This window comes from Canis lupus, chromosome 25 (assembly GCF_048164855.1).
Source record: "Canis lupus baileyi chromosome 25, mCanLup2.hap1, whole genome shotgun sequence".
Classification (NCBI taxonomy): domain Eukaryota; kingdom Metazoa; phylum Chordata; class Mammalia; order Carnivora; family Canidae; genus Canis; species Canis lupus.
In genome coordinates this window covers 44,264,522-44,283,014 of record NC_132862.1, presented here as the reverse complement: position 1 = coordinate 44,283,014, position 18,493 = coordinate 44,264,522, and the positions used below count along the sequence as shown (strand labels likewise).

The 18,493-nt window shown below is 45.1% G+C and overlaps 2 protein-coding genes across 2 annotated transcripts in view; one reads left to right on the top strand and one right to left on the bottom strand.

The window, feature by feature from the left end:
• CACNA2D4 (calcium voltage-gated channel auxiliary subunit alpha2delta 4) overlaps positions 1-18,493 on the top strand; it is a 123,976-nt gene that overhangs the window by 53,652 nt on the left and 51,831 nt on the right. The window contains exons 23-26 of the mRNA XM_072797433.1: positions 1,923-2,016; positions 9,728-9,823; positions 12,113-12,240; positions 16,491-16,571. Coding sequence (XP_072653534.1) covers positions 1,923-2,016; positions 9,728-9,823; positions 12,113-12,240; positions 16,491-16,571 — 399 coding nt within the window. The remainder of the gene's footprint in view (positions 1-1,922; positions 2,017-9,727; positions 9,824-12,112; positions 12,241-16,490; positions 16,572-18,493) is intronic.
• On the bottom strand, positions 12,600-13,197 carry LOC140617700 (large ribosomal subunit protein eL21-like). Its single transcript, XM_072799569.1, has one exon. It carries the CDS (start codon positions 13,159-13,161, stop codon positions 12,679-12,681), a length of 483 nt encoding a protein of 160 aa, XP_072655670.1. The 5' UTR covers positions 13,162-13,197; the 3' UTR covers positions 12,600-12,678.

Genomic DNA, 18,493 nt, shown 5'->3' with positions numbered 1-18,493 from the left:
TAACCTTGATAAGTAAGCTCTTGATGTGTTTTTTAAGTGTTGAATTACTGACATTTTATTACATTCATTACTATTATTGACCTTTTTATTCAAGCATAATTAATATAGTGTTCTATTAGTTTCAGGTGTACAGTATAGTGATTCAACAATTCTATTCATTACCCAGTGCTCATCATAAGTGCCCTCCTTAATCCCCATCACCTGTTTCACCCGTCCCCCCACCCACCTCTCCTATAGTAACTATCTGTTTGTTCTCTGTAGTTAAGAGTCTATGTTTTGTTCTTTTCTTTTTTCTGTTTGTTTTGCTTCTTCAATTCCACATATGAGTGAAATCATATGGTGTTTGTCTTTCCTTGACTAACTTATTTCATTTAGCATAATATTCTCTAGATCCATCCATGTTGTTCCAAATGGCAAGATTTCACTCTTTTTCATGGCTGAGCCACTGAGGAATTTACTTACTGCCAATTAGCCTTATCCTTTGAACTCACCCATGGCTTAGGGAAAACAGAGAGATTTTCAAAGAAAAAATCAGAACCAGCTTTGTCTAAGTGTTCCTGGCACTGTGCAGCATGAGTATACTCACATGTCAGGGACTGGGATCACTGTAAGCCTCTTTCACCTGGGCACTGTTAGGGCTCCAAAGAGACACATAGTATAAGGGCATCAGCCTGTCCATAGATCTGCCCCTATCACCACCTAGCAGTAGGCCGCCAAACCAGTAGCTAATGCTCTTTACCCTGAAGTCCTCATCTCAGCAAAGGAACATTTGGACAGATGGTGTCTTGTAGTCTGTGAGTGTTTTCCAGTGCTTGGTTCTCAGGCTAATCTTAAATTTCCCAACACAGATGCAACTGGTGAAATCACAGGGCCACAGCCTCAGTGGGGTCCCACTTCTTCATCTTTGGAAGAGAAACTGGTCATCCTGACACATAAGTATCACCCCAAAGGAATACTTTGCCTCCCATGCTGGCCCAACAAGGCACTCATTAGCTCATTCATTCATTCCATCAGTAAATCTGTACTAAGTATGTACTCTGTGCCAGGCCTGGGGTGGGCACTAAAGCTGCAGAGAGGACCCAAATAGACGAGGCCCTTACTCTCAGTGAGCTTGTAATCCAGTGGAGAAGCCACACAATAAAGAAGCAAGCATGTGTATGTAGATGTAGGTTATTCCAAACTGTGGCAAGTGCCATGAATAGGATGCTGTATGGGATCCTTTATCACCCCTAACTCTGTCAGACAGTGTTATTTATGCTGAGGATGAAAAAGAACCACCCAAGTGCCTTCAAGGGTACAGGATCTGTCTTGGGGATGATGAAAATATGGATCTGGACAGAAGTGATGGTGCAAATCACTGTGAATGTATGAAATTCCACAGATTTGTATACTTTAAATTAGTTGATTTAGTTAATGTAGACTTTACCTCAATAAAAGTAAATAATTTTTTTTAAAAAGAGAGGAGGAAAAGAGCCACCCATGCAAAGAGTAGGAGGAAAGCATCCAGACCAAGGAACAGCATGCACAGAGACTCTGAGGCAAATTCAAATTCATAGAACTGGCAAAAGGCCAGTGTGTTGGGAGGGTGATGATCAAGTTGCAGACTGATGGCAGCAGAGAGAGAGGTGGCCTGGATTCAGGTCAAGGTCTGATGTCATTGAGGGGTTCTAATCTCAGAATACCAGAACTGAGAAGGGCCTTAGAAACCAGTTCTACTCACATATTGCTTGTGATTGAAGATGTGAAGGCTAAGAGAGGCAACACGATTTCCTCAAGCTTACATAGATAGTTTTACAAGCCCCAGATACTTGTTTATGAGGCACATCCCAATTCCTAAAGTTCGGGGTTCCTCACAAGGGCAGATGAGCTGTTTTCATCATCATGGAGGACATAAGTGGTTTGATCTTTTATTCTGCCCCCAGGTGATGAGGAGCTGGTACGGGAGGTACTGCTTGATGCGGTGGTTACAGCCCCCATGGAAGCCTACTGGACAGCGCTGGCTCTCAACGCCTCTGAGTATGTTCGGGGTAGGGCTGAGGGTTCTGAAAAGAGAAGCAGCTCCAACCCCCAGGATTCCCTTGGCTGTCAGGGTCCCTCTCACTACCTGGCTGACAGCTCAGGAGACAACTGGGTCCAAGATGAATGTGATGACAGTGGGAAGACATTGGGGGAGTGAGAGCTACCTTCACATGGACCCAGTAAAGCAGGGACTTGGCACAGCTTCCACACCCCACACATGCTGCTGCTCCCCCACACCCCCGTGGAAAAGCACCAAGTGCAGGTCCCTCTGGGTGTAGGTCCAGATCCCCTACCCACACTGGAGTAGTTCCATTCCAAGAAAACCTCTCTCTAGGTTGGGCTGTAGCTGTCTGAGTCCATTTGCCAAGTACCCTGGAAAGAGTGGTTCAAGCAGATCAAGACCTGGTTTCCAGGAAGTAAAGTCAAGACACTATGAAATACAAACTTGGCCTTGGTCTTTCCTTGGTATTTCCCAGAGCCTTAGATTTCCTCACTCCCTTTACCTAGTGGCATCATATTTAGTGGACAAGGTAGAAAGCAGAAATGAATGGCTTGTGTGAGTGTGTGTGTATACAAGTGTGTGCACATGCATGTTGGAAGGGTGCAAGAAATTGATGAGGTCAAGAATACAGCGGACTATACCTTGTTCCTGAATAGGAAGATTCAACATTAGCATCATTAAGATGTCTAACCTCTCCTGGACACTCAATTAATGCTATCTTAATGAAAACAACAGAATTTTATATGAAACAATCACCTATTTTAGAAAGCATGATGCAGAACACTGTGTACAGTATACCATTTCTATAAAATGGAAGCAAAACACAGATATCTGTACATGTATGTATATAAAACATCTATGAAAGGCCAAATGGGAAAGAGTTCTCATTGGTTGCTTCTCATTAGGAAAATGGGTAACTAAAACAGGGATGTAAGGGACATTTCTCACTGTATAATTTTTTGGTACAATTTTGAACCATGTAAATGTATTACCTATACAAAATAAAACTAGAGAACACAAAGAGAATATAGCAGGCCAAGTACTAAGTACTTGGTGTATGTTAACTAATGAGCCTCATAACCACCTTACAATATAGGTACTATCATTATTCCCATTTTACAAATGAGGAAACCAAGGTAGAGTGAGATAAGCAACTTGCCCAAGGTCATATGCCTCACAAGTGGTGAAGCCAGAGTCAAAACCAGGCAGCCTGGTTCTGAGGCATAGGAGATTGGATCATTGGTTTGGAGAGGAAGGACATGATCTTCATCTTTCTAAGTTCAGAAATTAGCCAGAGACATTTTTAATGTTGAGAGACACTGAAGAACAAATATTCTTAACCAAGATGTATATTAGAAAAAGAAGACCTGGAGAATTAATATAAAATGGCATATTAATAAAGCTAAGGGGAAAAATCGTATAATTACCCTTATAGATGCAGAAAAGATATTTGAACAAATATTAATATCCATGCATTTTTTTAGAGATTTTTTTAAATTTTTTTTATTTATTATTTATGATAGTCACACACAGAGAGAGAGAGAGAGAGAGAGAGAGAGGCAGAGACACAGGCAGAGGGAGAAGCAGGCTCCATGCACTGGGAGCCCGACGTGGGATTCGATCCTGGGTCTCCAGGATCGCGCCCTGGGCCAAAGGCAGGCGCCAAACCGCTGCGCCACCCAGGGATCCCCTAGAGATTTTATTCATGAAAAAAAAAAAAAGATTTTATTCATGGGAGATACAGAGAGAGAGGCACAGACACAGGCAGAGGGAGAAGCAGGCTCCAAGCGAGGAGCCTGATGTGGGACTCGATCTCAGGTCTCCAGAACCACACCCTGGGCTGAAGGCGGCGCTAAGCCGCAGAGCCACCCGGGCTGCCCTCCATGCATGTTTTTTAAAACTAATCAATAAAATTAAAATTGACCAGGGGTGCCTGGCTGGCTTAGGTTACAGAGCATGCAATTCTTGATCTCAGGGTTATAAATTCAAGCACTATATTGGGTGTAGAGATTATTTTATTAAAAATAAAAATCTTGGGCAGCCCGGGTGGCTCAGCGGTTTAGCGCTGCTTGTAGCCCAGGGCGTGATCCTGGAGACTCGGGATCGAGTCCCACGTCAGGCTCCCTGCATGGAGCCTGGTTCTCCCTCTGCCTGTGTCTCTGCCTCTGTCTCTCTCTCTCTCCTCTCTCGATTAAATAAATAAAACCTTTAAAAAAATAAAAATAAAAATATTTTTAAAGATAAATAATAAATAAATAAAATAAAAATAAAAATCTTCAAAAAAAAAATAATAATAACCTAAGCCTGAAAGTCAACATCTGAGTGGAGCTAGAGGCTCTCTCAACTAAAGACAGGACTAAGACAGGCATTCCCATATCCTTACTACTATTTAACAAGGTCAGAAAGTATCAGTCAATGTAGCCAGACAAGAGAATGCACATAGAAGCAATGAGATTTGGAAAGGGTGAAGTAAATTATCTCTGCTTAAGAGGGTGATAAGATTATGTATCTGGAAGCCCCAAAAGAATTTATAGGAAAACTACTATAAACAATAAGAGAATTTAGTAAAGTAGCAGGTTACAATATGAACATTCAAAAATTAATATCCTTAATCTATGCAAACAAAAACTAGATAAAAACATATTCAAGAGGGCAAAAAACAGAATGTAATGAAACACCTGGGTATAACATATAAAATATGCCCTAAATCTTACATAAGAAGAATTACAAAATATTCCTGGAAGACACAAAAGTTGACTTGAACACATGGGGAGATATATTCAGTGTTTTTTGGGTAGAAAGCATCAACATCATGAAGACATTAATACTCTCTAAGTTAATTTATAAATATAACAATCCCAATAAAAATGTCATCACTATTTTTCTGGATCCAGGTAAATGGATTATAAAGTTTATCTGGAATAAGAGTCAAGAAATTCCAGAAACAGCAAAGCAACAAAGGAAGTTTGGTCCTACCAACGTATTAAAACAGTATGACAAAATCTCTATAAAGTGTAGTATTGACACATGACTAGAAAGGCAGACCAATGGGATGGAATAGAAAATCCAGAAATTAGGGCACCTGGGTGGCTCAGCAATTGAGCATCTGCCTTTGGCTCAGGTTATGATCCTGGGGTCCTGGTATCGAGTCCTGCATCAGGCTCCCCACAGGGAGCCTAGTTCTCCCTCTGCCTATGTCTCTGCCTCTCTCTGTCTCCCATGAATAAATAAATAAAATCTTTTTAAAAATACAGAAATTCATCTAAATGCATGTGGAAAGACATCATGTCAGACCATCATGAGAGAAAAATGGACTCTTTAATAATTGGTTTGAGAGCCATATGGAGAATGATAAAATTGTATTATTTCTTCACATTGTACACCTGGATAAAATCCAAATGACTCAGATTTAAATGTAAAAAAAAAAATGAAACCATATAAGTACTATTAAAAAATGAGTCAATTGCTCTAAAATCTAGGAATTAGGAAACCTTTCCCAATGATGACTCAAAATTCAGAAGCAATAAAAGAATGACTGACAAATTAAACAGCATAAAAATGTTTATTTGGCAAAAATAAAAACGTGAGCAAGGTGAAAACAGAAATGACAAACCAAAAAAATGTTTGCGACTTATATAACAAACAAAAGCTTACTATCCCTACATCATATATTCACAATAAATGAAGAGCTTCAAAAATAGTGAAGTAAAAAAACCAACCACTTTATAGGAAAAAGGACCAAGAGATATGGGTAGTTCAGAGAACACATACAAATAGTCCTTAAGGGGATCCCTGGGTGGCGCAGAGGTTTAGCGCCTGCCTTTGGCCCAGAGCGCGATCCTGGAGACTCGGGATCGAATCCCACGTCGGGCTCCCGGTGCATGGAGCCTGCTTCTCCCTCTGCCTGTGTCTCTGCTTCTCTCTCTCTCTCTGTGTGACTATCATAAATAAATTAAAAAAAAAATAGTCCTTAAATATATGAAGAAAAAAAAAAAAAGATCGATCTAGCTCATAATAAAAAGAATGCAAATTTAAAGTATACCAAGATTATATTTGTCATTCATCAGATTGATAACCATCTAAGTTTGTTGTGGTTCATGGTTGGCAAGGCTGTGGGGGGATCAGGCTCCTATATATTGCCAGTGGATATACAAAATGTCTCAAAGGCTGTAGAGGACAATTTGATAATATCTAACAAACTACATATGCATTTACACTCTGACTCAGCAATATCACTTCTAGGAATGCATCCCAAAGATATACTAGTAAAAATAAGAAAAGATATATACATAAGCTTTTTGTTACAGCTCCATTTATAACAGTGAAAGACAGAAAATAACCTAAATCCAGGGACTCCTGGGTGGCTCAGTGGTTGAGCATCTGCCTTCAGCTAAGGGTGTGATCCCGGATTCCTGAGATCCAATTCTGCGTCGGGCTCCCCATGGGGACCCTGCTTCTCCTTCTGCCTATGTCTCTGCCTCTCTCTGTGTCTCTCATGAATAAATAAACAAGATCTTTTAAAAATAAATAAGTAACCTAAATCAGTCAGTAGGAGCCTCATTAAATAAACCATAGTAGATCCCCAAAATGGAATACTATGTAACTGTAAAAAATGGGAAATCTATATGCTGCAACGGAATGGTCTCACCAATGGAGAAAAGTATATATAATACCATCACTATTTATTTAAAAGGAGGAGATGCAAATATATTTTCATAGTTACTCACATATATATAAACATAGATGCAAGTATGTATATACATATGTGCACATATATTTTTGTAATGGAACAATAAACAAGCAAATAAAAAAGATTACTTTAGGCAGAGTGAAATAATGGGGATGAAGACAGGCTTATGAATATGCTCTATTTTGCATATTTGACTTTGGAACCATGTAAATGCTTTATATCATCATAAAACAAAATCAGATTTCAAAAAATAAGCTCTAAAAATTCTAAAGCAAATGAAATAAACCTAGTTATATATCAAGTTCATGACATAACAATAGGTGAATTCTTTCAAGGGACTTGAAAACTGAACCATAAACAATAAATAAATAAAATCTTAAACTGTGTTCAATAACCACATTGCTAGAAACAATATTGACACTGTTTTCTCAAACTATATAGTTGGATAGAGCAAATAGTATTATGTTAATGTCATTAGGAAGCAAGGTTTTCAGCAAATGAAGAAAGAGGTGCAAAGTTTTTAAATCAAAGAAGATGTACTGCTGAATATGAATTGGAACTATCAATGAACTTGTGATGTGTTTTCTCTGAAAGAAACAAAAGGGATATCCTGGCCCTGACCACCAAAAAGACCAACCTCAATGAGTACCCCAGAGCTGGATTGTGGACTTTCAATGTGCAAATTAAGAAGTCCTCATTAAAATGAGTCAGCAATCCTTGGAGAAATGTCTGATTCAGGACAGGGGCAGGAAGTGTACAAAATAATCCAGGAGCATCTTGTCATAATCAGAAGGAAGAAGTTACTGAAGACTTAATGACATTGTGCCAGGGGGACCCCAGAACCAAAATGAAGTGGCTCTTACTGGTTAAAGATAGGACAATGGGAGCAGTAAAAGTAATGACAACTACAACAGATTAAAACATATTAAATGTGTTTATATCCTGTGTTCATAACGATACCGAGGAGGAAAAAAACCTTTTGGTCATCTTCAGAAGATGTTAGGAAGTCAACTCATTCTAAAAACTGGTGAATAAGCAGGCACTCAATTATTTATCCTGCCTCTCCTGTACAAATTGCATCTCAGGATAACCAAATATTGATGAGGAGAAGTTTATCTTTTTTTTTTTTTTTTTTTGAGAAGTTTATCTTTATACAAGTATTTCAGGTACAAATAAAATAAGAAAGGAATCAAGCAATGTCCCTATTTTGCAACCTCTAGTCAATCAGATAGTGGGTGCCTCTTGACAAAGAACACACCACTTATAGTAATTCAAAACTATATCTGATCCAGCCAGTAGGTCTAACTGCTGGTTTATAAGAAATACAGGGAACAAGAGAGCATAACACCACAGCATCATGATCAGCTAAACCCAGAAAGCAGAAGCTCTACAGAACAAATGACCTACTCCAGCAAATAAGTTGCAAGGAAAAGAGAAGAGAGGGAGAGAGGAGAGAGAAAGGTTCAAAGTGACTAAAGGTGACTGCTAATAGGTATGGGGTTCCTTCTGGGGATGATGAAATGTCCTAAAATAGGCTGGTTGGTGATGGCTGCACAACTCCGTGGATATACAAAAATCATAACTGCACACTTCAAATGGATGAAGCATATGGCAAGTGGATTATAGTTCAATAAATATAAATGTCTGGCTCTAGATCTAGATAGAGAAGAGAAAGAGAGGAAAGAAATGAGACATGAATTTGAGGACCCTAGTCAGAATCTCATTCAAATAAGCTAAAAAAAGGATTGTGGATTATTGTATTATCTGATGCTATTAAGGAATTATGGAGTTTTTTAGGTGTGATAATGGCATTAAAGATGTTTTCATGCCTTATATTTTAATGATAGAAATTAAAATATTTACCAATGAAATGATATCTGAGATTTGCTTCAGAATAATCTAGTTGAGGGGCCAGGGGAGGCTATAGATGAAATAAGATTGGCATGGGCTGGTAATTGTTGAGGCTGATTTATGGGTGCAGGAGTCTCATTCGATTATTCTCTACTACATTTGAATAAAGAATTGCATCAGGAGTGCCTGAGTGGTAGTAGAGTGGTGGGAATGTGAAACAGTATAGCCACTGTGAACAATAGTTTGGAGGTACCTCAAAAAACTAAAAATAGAACTACCATATGGTCCAGCAATCTCACCTCTGATTATTTATCCAAAGGAAATAAATTAAACCATTGTCTTGATGACTCTCATGCTGGTGCTATCATCGTGGAAGTAGAGTTACACTCCAGCTAGCTAATGGATTTTCTTTCTCAAATCTTTTTTTTTTATTTTTATTTATTTATGATAGTCACACAGAGAGAGAGAGGCACAGACGCAGGCAGAGGGAGAAGCAGGCTCTATGCACTGGGAGTCCGACATGGGACTCGATCCTGGGTCTCCAAGATCGCGCCCTGGGCCAAAGGCAGGCGCCAAACCGCTGCACTACCCAGGGATCCCTTCTTTCTCAAATCTTGTTGGCAAGGTTATTAAGTCCACTGGGTTCATGTAGGTGAGTGCAGATAGCGTCTGCTCTTCTTCCTTTCACATTTCAATAAGAAGGTAAACATGTGAAAAAGTTTTTAAAACCGTGAAGTGTCCTATAAGTGTTGGTCATGAGAAGTTCCCATTCCGGAGGTCCCAAGACAACATCTCTTTTCCTGAATTCCTCTGTCTTCCAGAGCCAACTCTCCCCAAAACCTGGATGGACATGTTAGGAGCAAAAAGGAAAAAAAAAAAAGGGCATAAAGGCAGAGCCCCAGGGGACCCCACTAACAAAGGAAGGTGCTTCCCAGGGGCACCAGGTTGACCAGATGCAACAAACATGCTCACCATGGATGGACAGTGCATGTGTGTGCAACCCCCTGAACAACCAGTCTGCCTGCCTGCACCCTGCCCCTCACCACCAGGTAGATCAGGCCAGGCACTAGTAGAGGCCTGCAGGCCTTCCCCCGGCTCCTGGTGCCCCCTTCCTACACCTGTCGCTGCACTGTGTGGTAATGATACCTGCTCTGTCTACCTTACAGTGAGTCCAAGCAAGCAGTGGACATGGCCTTCCTGGGCACCCGGGCCGGCCTCCTCAGAAGCAGCTTGTTTGTGGGCTCTGAGAAGGTCTCCGACAAGTGAGTCCTGCTGAGTACCCCGGGAGGGTGATCCTTGCAGGGTGATCCTACAGCCTGTGGGCAGGCAGATTCAGCATCAGGGGTGGGGTGGGGGGGTGGGAGGGTGCGTGCACAGAGAGTGGAAGGGTTGTGGTTTGCAGATTGGGAGCATCAGAAAAGTACGACTTCTACCACGCTTAGATGCATCCTGGAGGCATCCCCAGGAGAGAAAGGACAGTGGCCCAAACAGGCAAGGACACTAAGGTTGTAAGGGTTAATCACTTCCACAAAGGGAAACCCAGAAGCTGTTACCCCTGGGACCAATCTGTATGCAACAAGCTAAATCATTTGGCTGCATCCCCTCCTTTATTGACAACTTACACATCCCCTAGGCCAGCAGTTCTCAACTGGGGCTGATTTCCCCCACCCTCACTCCAGGGACTTTTCTCAATGTGTGCAAACATTTTTAGTTGTCACAGCTGGGGGACGGGCACTTGCTACCGGCATCTAGTGGGGCAGAGGCCAGGGATGGTGTTAAACATCCTCACAACCATTGTCTGGCCCAAAATGTCAATAGTGCTGAAGCTGAGAGACCCTGCTCCCAGCCAAGCCTGGATTCTGGGAGGTCAGCTTGTGGAGTGTCCTCAGCAAAGGGAGCCAGAGAAGGGGGCTGGGGGGTGGGGTCGGGAGAGCAGAGCCCCTGCACTCTGCAAACCAGGAGACTCAAATAGGCAGAGGCCACCAGGCACTCGGAGGGGAAGGGCTGAGGAGGCACTGCACGGTCCTGGCCTCGCACCTGCTCACTGCTCCTCTCCCTGAATGCAAGCACACGGCCACAGAGCCATCTTTGAGCTTCTTCCAGGACTCTGACAGACCCACACTTGCTAGAAAGCGGAGGCTTTCTAGGAAAACAAATCTAGTTGCTTTTCCTCTCCCCACGTCCCCTCACTGCCAGAAGAGGTGAACAGAGGAGAACACTCTGCCTCGCTAACCCTTTCCTTGGCCCTGTTAGAGACACAGCAAATGATTTAATGGACTGAATCTGGTGGGTGAATTGTAGATTCACCCGAAGGCCTTAAACAGTGTGGGGAGCTGACCTCCCCACACTCACGACCCCTCCAGTGGGCCACCCACTTGTACTTCCTCATCCCCTTAAACTTCTACCCCCACTAAGAAAATCACATACCCATTTCATTGGCCAAAGTTGGACAGGGTGAACCACACCTGGCAGGAAGGGGGTGAAGGCATCCTCAGCATTCCCCTGCACCCTCTCTGAAAGGCTTCTAAGTATGGAAGATGGAAATCTCAGTACAGAGAGACCCTCCTGGCTTACTAATGCAGCCACCACGAATGGCCGCACAGACACCATGCAACTCCAGAGGGCTCCCTTCACCTAGCCCATGCTGTGACTGGCAGCCAGCAATTGTGCAACAAGGCAGGTAGCTTCTGGAATACATAAGCCAACCACTCTTTTTTTTTTTTTTTTTAAGATTTTATTTATTTATTCATGAGAGACAGAGAGAGAGGCAGAGACACAGGCAGAAGGAGAAGCAGGCTCCATGCAGGGAGCCCGACGCGGGACTCGATCCCGGGACTCCAGGATCACGCCCTGGGCTGAAGGCAGCGCTAAACCCCCGAGCCACCTGGGCTGCCCAGCCAACCACTCTTAAAATCAAATTTCAATTATCCACCTTGTGGGTTATCCAGTGTCTTTTTTGATCCACAAACCAGCTTCTCCCCGCCTCCCACTCTGCTTCTGAACCAACACTCCTTCTGCTGGCTGCTGTGTGTTCAGGGAATGCAAAACCATAATTAGCAAGGTAAAGCTGCTCAAGAAAAAGATAACTCGTAATGCATCCTAAACCCTAGAGGCAATGACTTTTGAAGTAAACATTTTGGGGGAATTTATGCCCTTCTATTAGTGTTGTGATAGAGTTCACTATAAAATTGCCCCATTCAAACATGCCAATTAGTCAAACAAAAAGAAATTAGGCTATATCCAAAAGAAATAAACCCAGCAGGCAAAGGAGTTTTCATTACAAAAAAAAAAAAAAAAGTCTCCTTTCACAGTACAGGCTCTATACCTCTTCTAGCTACTAATGTGCCATCGGGTGCAACTGCATTTGATTCTGGAAAAAGCAGGAATTGCTGAGGAATATTGTCTGGGGTAAAACAGTTAGGGGCTTATATTTTCTGCCGGCAACTCTACCAAAGCAGAGATGAATCTCTCCCAGCCAAGATGACCTTGTGTGACAAAAGAGAATGTTCCCTGATTTGGGTGGGGGAGGTACCAAATCTGTCTCTTTGCAGAAAGTTCCTGACTCCTGAGGATGAGGACAGTGTGTTCACCATGGACCACTTCCCTCTGTGGTACCGCCAGGCTGCTGAGCAGCCTGCTGGCAGCTTTGTCTTCAATCTCCGATCGGCAGAGGGACCAGGTAATCTGTACCCCCGTGCTCCTGGGGCTGAGCTGGGACCGGGGCATGCCCCCTCCTGCTGCTCTTGGTGGGAAACAAGAGTAGATATGGAACAGAGTGTCCACACTTCTGGGTTGCCTTCCAACCTTCCCTCGTGACACATGTTAGCAACTTGAGAAAGCTCGCCCATGCCTTACCATGCAACTGGCCTCTACTCTGAATATAGGACAGATCATTTTATCCTCTAGCCAACAGCCAAAGTTAAAAGTCCAGCATGGCACAAAGGAAATAGATTTGACCTAGAAGTCAAGAAGAGCTGGATTCTAGCCCATATTCCAAGTAGAGACAAATAGGAAAGGTTGATCGTTAAGACTCTTCTATTTCTTTTCTTTTCTTTTCTTTTCTTTTTTTTTTTTTTTTTTTTAACAATCCTGAGGTCTTTTATTTTCTTTACAGTTATCATGCTATGAATTCATAGGGAATGGGTTCCAGCAGTTCAGGCTCCTTTCCATTGGTTCTCACAAAGTGTGCTTCTCTGGGTGGGGCAGGCTGGTGCTTCAGTTGGACCCAAGTACCTTTCTCTTTGGCTTCCTTCTTTTTCTGATCATTTTCCTTCACATGCTTCAGGAAGCTATCTCGGCTCTTTGAGTGTTTAATATGCTCAATGTGGACATTAATTCTCTTGGCAAGAATCTTGCCCTTAACTTGTTTGTTTACAACAATGCCAACAGCATGCTGAGTAACATTGTAGACCCTTCCAGTTTTGCCATGGTAACATTTGTGGGGCATTCCTTTTTGAACAGTGCCCATTCCCTTGATGTCCACAATATCACCTTTCTTATAGATTCGCATGTATGTGGCCAAAGGAACAACTCCATGTTTTCTATAAGGCCTAGAGAACATATAGTGGGTACCTCTCCTCTTTCCCTTTGTGTTGGTCATTTTGGCGAATTACTGGAAGATGGCGGTTCCGGCCGAAAGGCAAGACTCTTCTATTTCTAAACATCTGAGTGTCTTTGAAAGTTCCTTAAACTATTCAGATGAAAGTAACAGACTTTATTCCATCAGGCAACTGCTGTACTTACCAGGTTCACTGTCCCATTGCATTTCTTCCCAGAGAAAGCAGCCTGGTCTCCACTCCCTTAGGGTTTCCCAGGAGCTGTGACACTCAGCTCCCCGTCTGCTCTTCAGGACCTTCCAGTAATAATGGGGCACCTCCTGGCTGGCAGGCGACTGGGGGCTCGAGGGGTAGGAAGCAGGCAGCCAAGATTGATCCTATGGACCAAGCCACCAAATCCCTAGTAGTCCAAGGCCCAGAAAGTATTTCAGAGCTGCAGGCATCCAACTCCCAATTCCTAGCTCACACTCTGAAAAACAGCCCCCCAAAAATAAAAATTAAGCGACTTTAACAGAGCATCAAGAAAATTGCAAAATGTTTAGAACAGAAAGGGACTGTGGAGGATGCAGAGCTTCACCCTCTTTATTTACACTTGAAGAGACTACAGCCCAGAGAGATTAAGGGACTCATCCAGGGGTTTGCAGCAGAGCAAGGTCACTCTTAGGGGAAACTGACCCCAGCACAGTGGAGTGAGAGGATCTGGGAGTATCTGTGTCCAGGTCCGAGTGAGCAGAGATGGGGGAGGGGGTCGAGAAGAGGGAGAGGAGGAGGAGGAGGATGGCGGAAGAGAAGAAGGATGGGGAAGGAGAGAAAGAGGAGGAGTGGGGGGAGAGGGAAAAAGGAGGAGAAAGAGGGGAAGAGGAGTAAGTATACCTGGAATACTGTTGCATTCCAGTTGTGCTTTCCCTTCGAGGTGCCCTTCCACCAAAACCCTCCAACAGCCACTTCCACCAAAACCATCCTCCAGCCTCCCGATGGAGAAGTGCCCTGAGCTGACAGCTAGGGAGATCCAGGCTTCCAGGGGCTTCTCCTGGGGCTGCAGGATTCAAGGAGGAGGTCCCCCTCTCTGCCCTCTTTGATGGCTTCTCCACCTTGAGCCTAAGCCCATCTCTCCATCCGATGTCTATTCCACCCCAACTGAATGCATCACTGATATGCTTTACAAGACATTTTAGAGCCTGTTATTCATTTAGTCTGCACAATTGTCTGTGTTGTTATTACTCCTCTTCTGATACATGAAAAATCTGAGCTCAGAGAGGTTCTATGACTTGCCCAGGACCACACAGCTAGGGAGCCACAGAGCTGGGCTAAATCCAAGTTCTGCCCACCAAAGCCTAGGATCTCTTCCTGTCCTGAGTGTAAGCAGGAAAGCGAAGAGGGAGCGAGTGCTGTTATTCCCAGTGAAGGCCCACAGGGAGGCTCCCACAGCCAAGGTGATGGTTCCCTCCTCACGTGACCCCCAGAGCCAGAAAGATGCAGCTCCTTCTTCCTGTCACCTTGTATTGCAGCCTCAGGGCTCCCCAAGGAGGGGCTCCCACCCACAGAATCCTAGGGAGGTTCTCGGTGCTAAAGCCCTGGCCCCTGCCCCCAGCCCATGGTGATGGCTCCTCCTACCCATGTTGTCACTGGGCCCTGAAGGCTGCCGGGGCTGCTTTTCGTGGCCGAGGTAGGAGGGTGGTGGGTGGGAAACTAAGCGGCCAGGGGAAGAGAGGGAAGTTGGTAACCCCGAAAGGGGGGACGGCTGAGTAGTGAGGCAGAAGCTTGCTCTCTTTTCACACCCTCACTTGCTGCTTTAGCTCTTGCCTGTGCCTAGAGACATGTGGGCACCTCTGCACACTCCCATTCTCCCCCAAGGAAGAAAACAACCACAGCTTCATTTAATGGGGGGCAGGTACCCTGAAGAGGCAGAGGAGTCGCCTCCAGAGCGAATGGAGGCTCCCCTCTGCCTCTCCAGGCTGCCTCTGTCGCTCTTTGCCTGGAGCTTGGTGGGCTGAGTTCAGCCCACGTGGAACTGTCTCCTGCAACCAGTGCCTGGGAAATCCGCCCGCACACAGCTGAGTCTCACCAAGGCCTGGGGGCCTCAGGCCTGTCCCTCCTGCTTCTAGACATTTCTGGAAGCAAGGTGAGGAAGCTGACTCCTGTGTTTATTGTGATTTTATCATGGCAAAGACCTAGAATCAACAATGCTACATATCGTTAAGCCTCTAGAATCAGAGTAACTTTGGATTTCTGTGAGATATTTGATTCTAGCAAGGTGTGATGGATGGTCTTAGTGAAATGGATAGGAGAAAACACGATTCAAATTCCACTGCAGTAGATGAACCCCACATAAGCATCTCATGATCTATTTGTCTCAAGCAACATTTGATATAAAGACATTCTCACAAGACAGCACTTGATGAAATTTTGCCCCTTTTTTGGGAATTGTAGTGGAACTTGGCCTGTAGACTGGAATGCATTGAAAAACTAAGCCATGACCCTGAACTGATGAAGATTAAAAAGCCCAAGGTCATACACTAACCCACACCACTGCAGAGCCAGAAGGCTCTGTTTTCATGTGAAGCTGACACTGCCACCTAAATTCTGCACCTATGGGGGCCTGACTCTCCTAAAAGAGGTGAGGAAAGCAGCTCACAGCAAGCTCCTTGCCCTTCAAGAGCCTGGCAGAGTGTCCCAGAAGTGCAGTAACCGCCTGTAAAGCAAGTGAAATCCACGGCTTGATGATGGGGTGGTGGTGGCAAGCCGGCCACCAATGACCAGGATTTATGGAGAGCCTCAGATGCATCAGGCACCTGCCCGCCGCCTGTGCCTGGTGCAGCCCTGGCATCTGGCCTCCAGAGGGGCTGTCAATGTCACCCTGACTCAAGTGACTGATGAAGGACAACCCAGGATCAGCCACCACGAGTCCTGGAATAGAGCCTGTCCTGCTGGAAAGAGTCGTTTGATGCAATGCAAGTCTTCTGGGTGGAACATGTGCTGAGAGAACGGGTCACAGCCGGGTCCCCGAGCTCAAGTGAGGCAACCACCAGCAGAGAGTTGCTGCCCTGAGACAGAGCACTCACCATGTCCTAATGATGTGGACAACACTGCATTGTCCAGGCAGCCAGGGGCCATGACATACTTAGCTGGCAGGTCCAGATCTGCATGGAAAGGTGGCAGTCCCTGACACTCAGGAGGCACTCTGCAAAGACTAGTAGTTGATGGTGACACAGTCACCACAGCAATGGCTTCTCCAAATACTCCCTGCCTCACTTATTCAAGGAATGCCCTCACCTGGGACTTCTGTTGCATTCTCAGCCTACGCACCCACCACCCAACCACTGGCTCTTCCCCAGTCACTGAGATAGTCACTTGGCAATTTTTGTTTCCCCAGAAGGTCCAAGCCAGCCAATGGTAGTAACAGCAAGCACAGCTGTGGCCGTAACAGTGGACAAGAAGACAGCCATTGCTGCAGGTAGGAGCTGCACTTTGTGCCACTGTGGTTGGGGAGTTGTGAGTCAATGTCAAGGATAAGGCCCAGTAATAGCAGGAGGACCCTGCCTGCGGTTGGCAAGGGCCACAGTCCTCAGGCTGTACGTTTTCCAAGGGGCACTGTGGGACCAAGGGAGGAAGGAGTCCTCCTGAGCTATTTGATTTAGAAAACCATAAAACCTGAGATCTAAAAGGATTGATGAAGTAAAATGAAGCTCAGGCAGGTTAGGAGATCTGCTCCAGGTCACCCAGAACAGAGACCACAACACAGACCTCCTCACCACCCCTCTGTGTGCCTTGGGTCTAGTCTGCCACTATGCAGAAAGCCAGCCCCATGACTGAGACCCTCAAGTCCCCGCCTGGGGCACAGGTTCTGTATGTGCTGGGCAACTCAGGAGCTGCTTCCCGTGCACATCTCATTCAGCGCTCAGGGTGATCCAGTGAAGCTGATACTTTTGGCTCCATTTTACAGATAAGGAAACTGAAACACAAAAATTCTCTATAGTCACATAGCTAATAATTAACGAAGCTAGAATTTGAACTCAGGCTGCCTCTCTTCAAGACCCAACCTTCTACCCCGTGTTGCCATTTGCCTCAAATGTGATGAGAGCACCCAGTGACCCTCCCAGGCTGCCCCGAGTTGGTGGTTTCTTGGTACCTAAAAGAGTCCTTTGCACCTGCACCTCCTCACGTGAACACCATCAGGCCTATGTACTGAAGCCTTCCTTACCTTGGCTTCAGTGTCCGTGTCTCAGACCCAGCAGTGTTCTGCAAAGCTGTGCAATTCAGTGGTTGCTCAAGCATCAGCCGTTGCAGGTCCTGTCCTATTTCCCCAGCGGCCCCGAGCCATGTGAAAGGACTCCGCAGCCTGGGGGGGAGGGTGGCAGGCAGGTGTGGGTGAGCCTTTTCCCCCCCAGGCTGGGCTCAGGGTAAAGGAGGTGGGAGGAGCAGGCTGGGGTCTGGCAGAGATCATCCATCCCTGACTTCCCACCTGAGGAAACACTTGCTGCACAGGTGGGTGGCCTTCAGGATGTACTGCTCCAACATCCGGAAGGGACTCGTGCCATCTCAGATGACTTGTTACACTTAAGCCACAGTGTGCTAACTCCAGACCCAAAACTGGACCTAAACTTGTTTTCCTGAAGCCTGTTCGGTGGTCCCCGATGAGTCTGTGCCTGTCCTGCTCCCCCGTGGCGTGGACCTTCTTAGCCCCTGCACACCTGAGTCTAGGAACCAGAGGGACACAGGGTCAGGCTGCTCTCTCCAGCACTCTCCAATTATTTGATATCATTTTTAACTCAGAGCTGAATTAGAGCCTCCAGGTGTTGCCATAGAAACCATGTCCTGGTGTCTCTGGTTTAACTCGCTGCAGATAACGGCTCTGAATCTCCGGGCTGTATGGATATGTTAGGAAAAGAGTGAAGCACTACAGACCTTATACTTCAACTTTTGGAGGGAGTCTCCTTTGTAATTTCCTCTCCCTGGATACTGGGGCCAGAGGGGGCCTATAGCTCAAAGCAGGGGAGGCAGCTTGTTTGCTGTCCTGATGATTTCAACACTTGGAAACCGGTGACACTGTGTGCATAGGAGCTCCAGGACTGGGTGAGCATGGTGGCAGAGGGCAAGCTGCATGTGTGATGTTTTGCACCGAGCAAAGGCACTCCGACCAGCTACAGGGGCCAGTGCCAGATGTGTGTATCATGCCACAGTTCCTACAGAAGGGCACATGAATGAGAAGGGATCGTTTTAATCTCTAAGCAGATGATTTATCAACAGTTTATGCAGAATTTCTAGGAATCTAACTTTTTGATGAGGATCCATTTTCAATTCCCCATGACCTCCAGACCTAGTTAGGGAATATGGCCCAGCACAATGATGGTGGCACCATAATCTGCTAGCGTATTT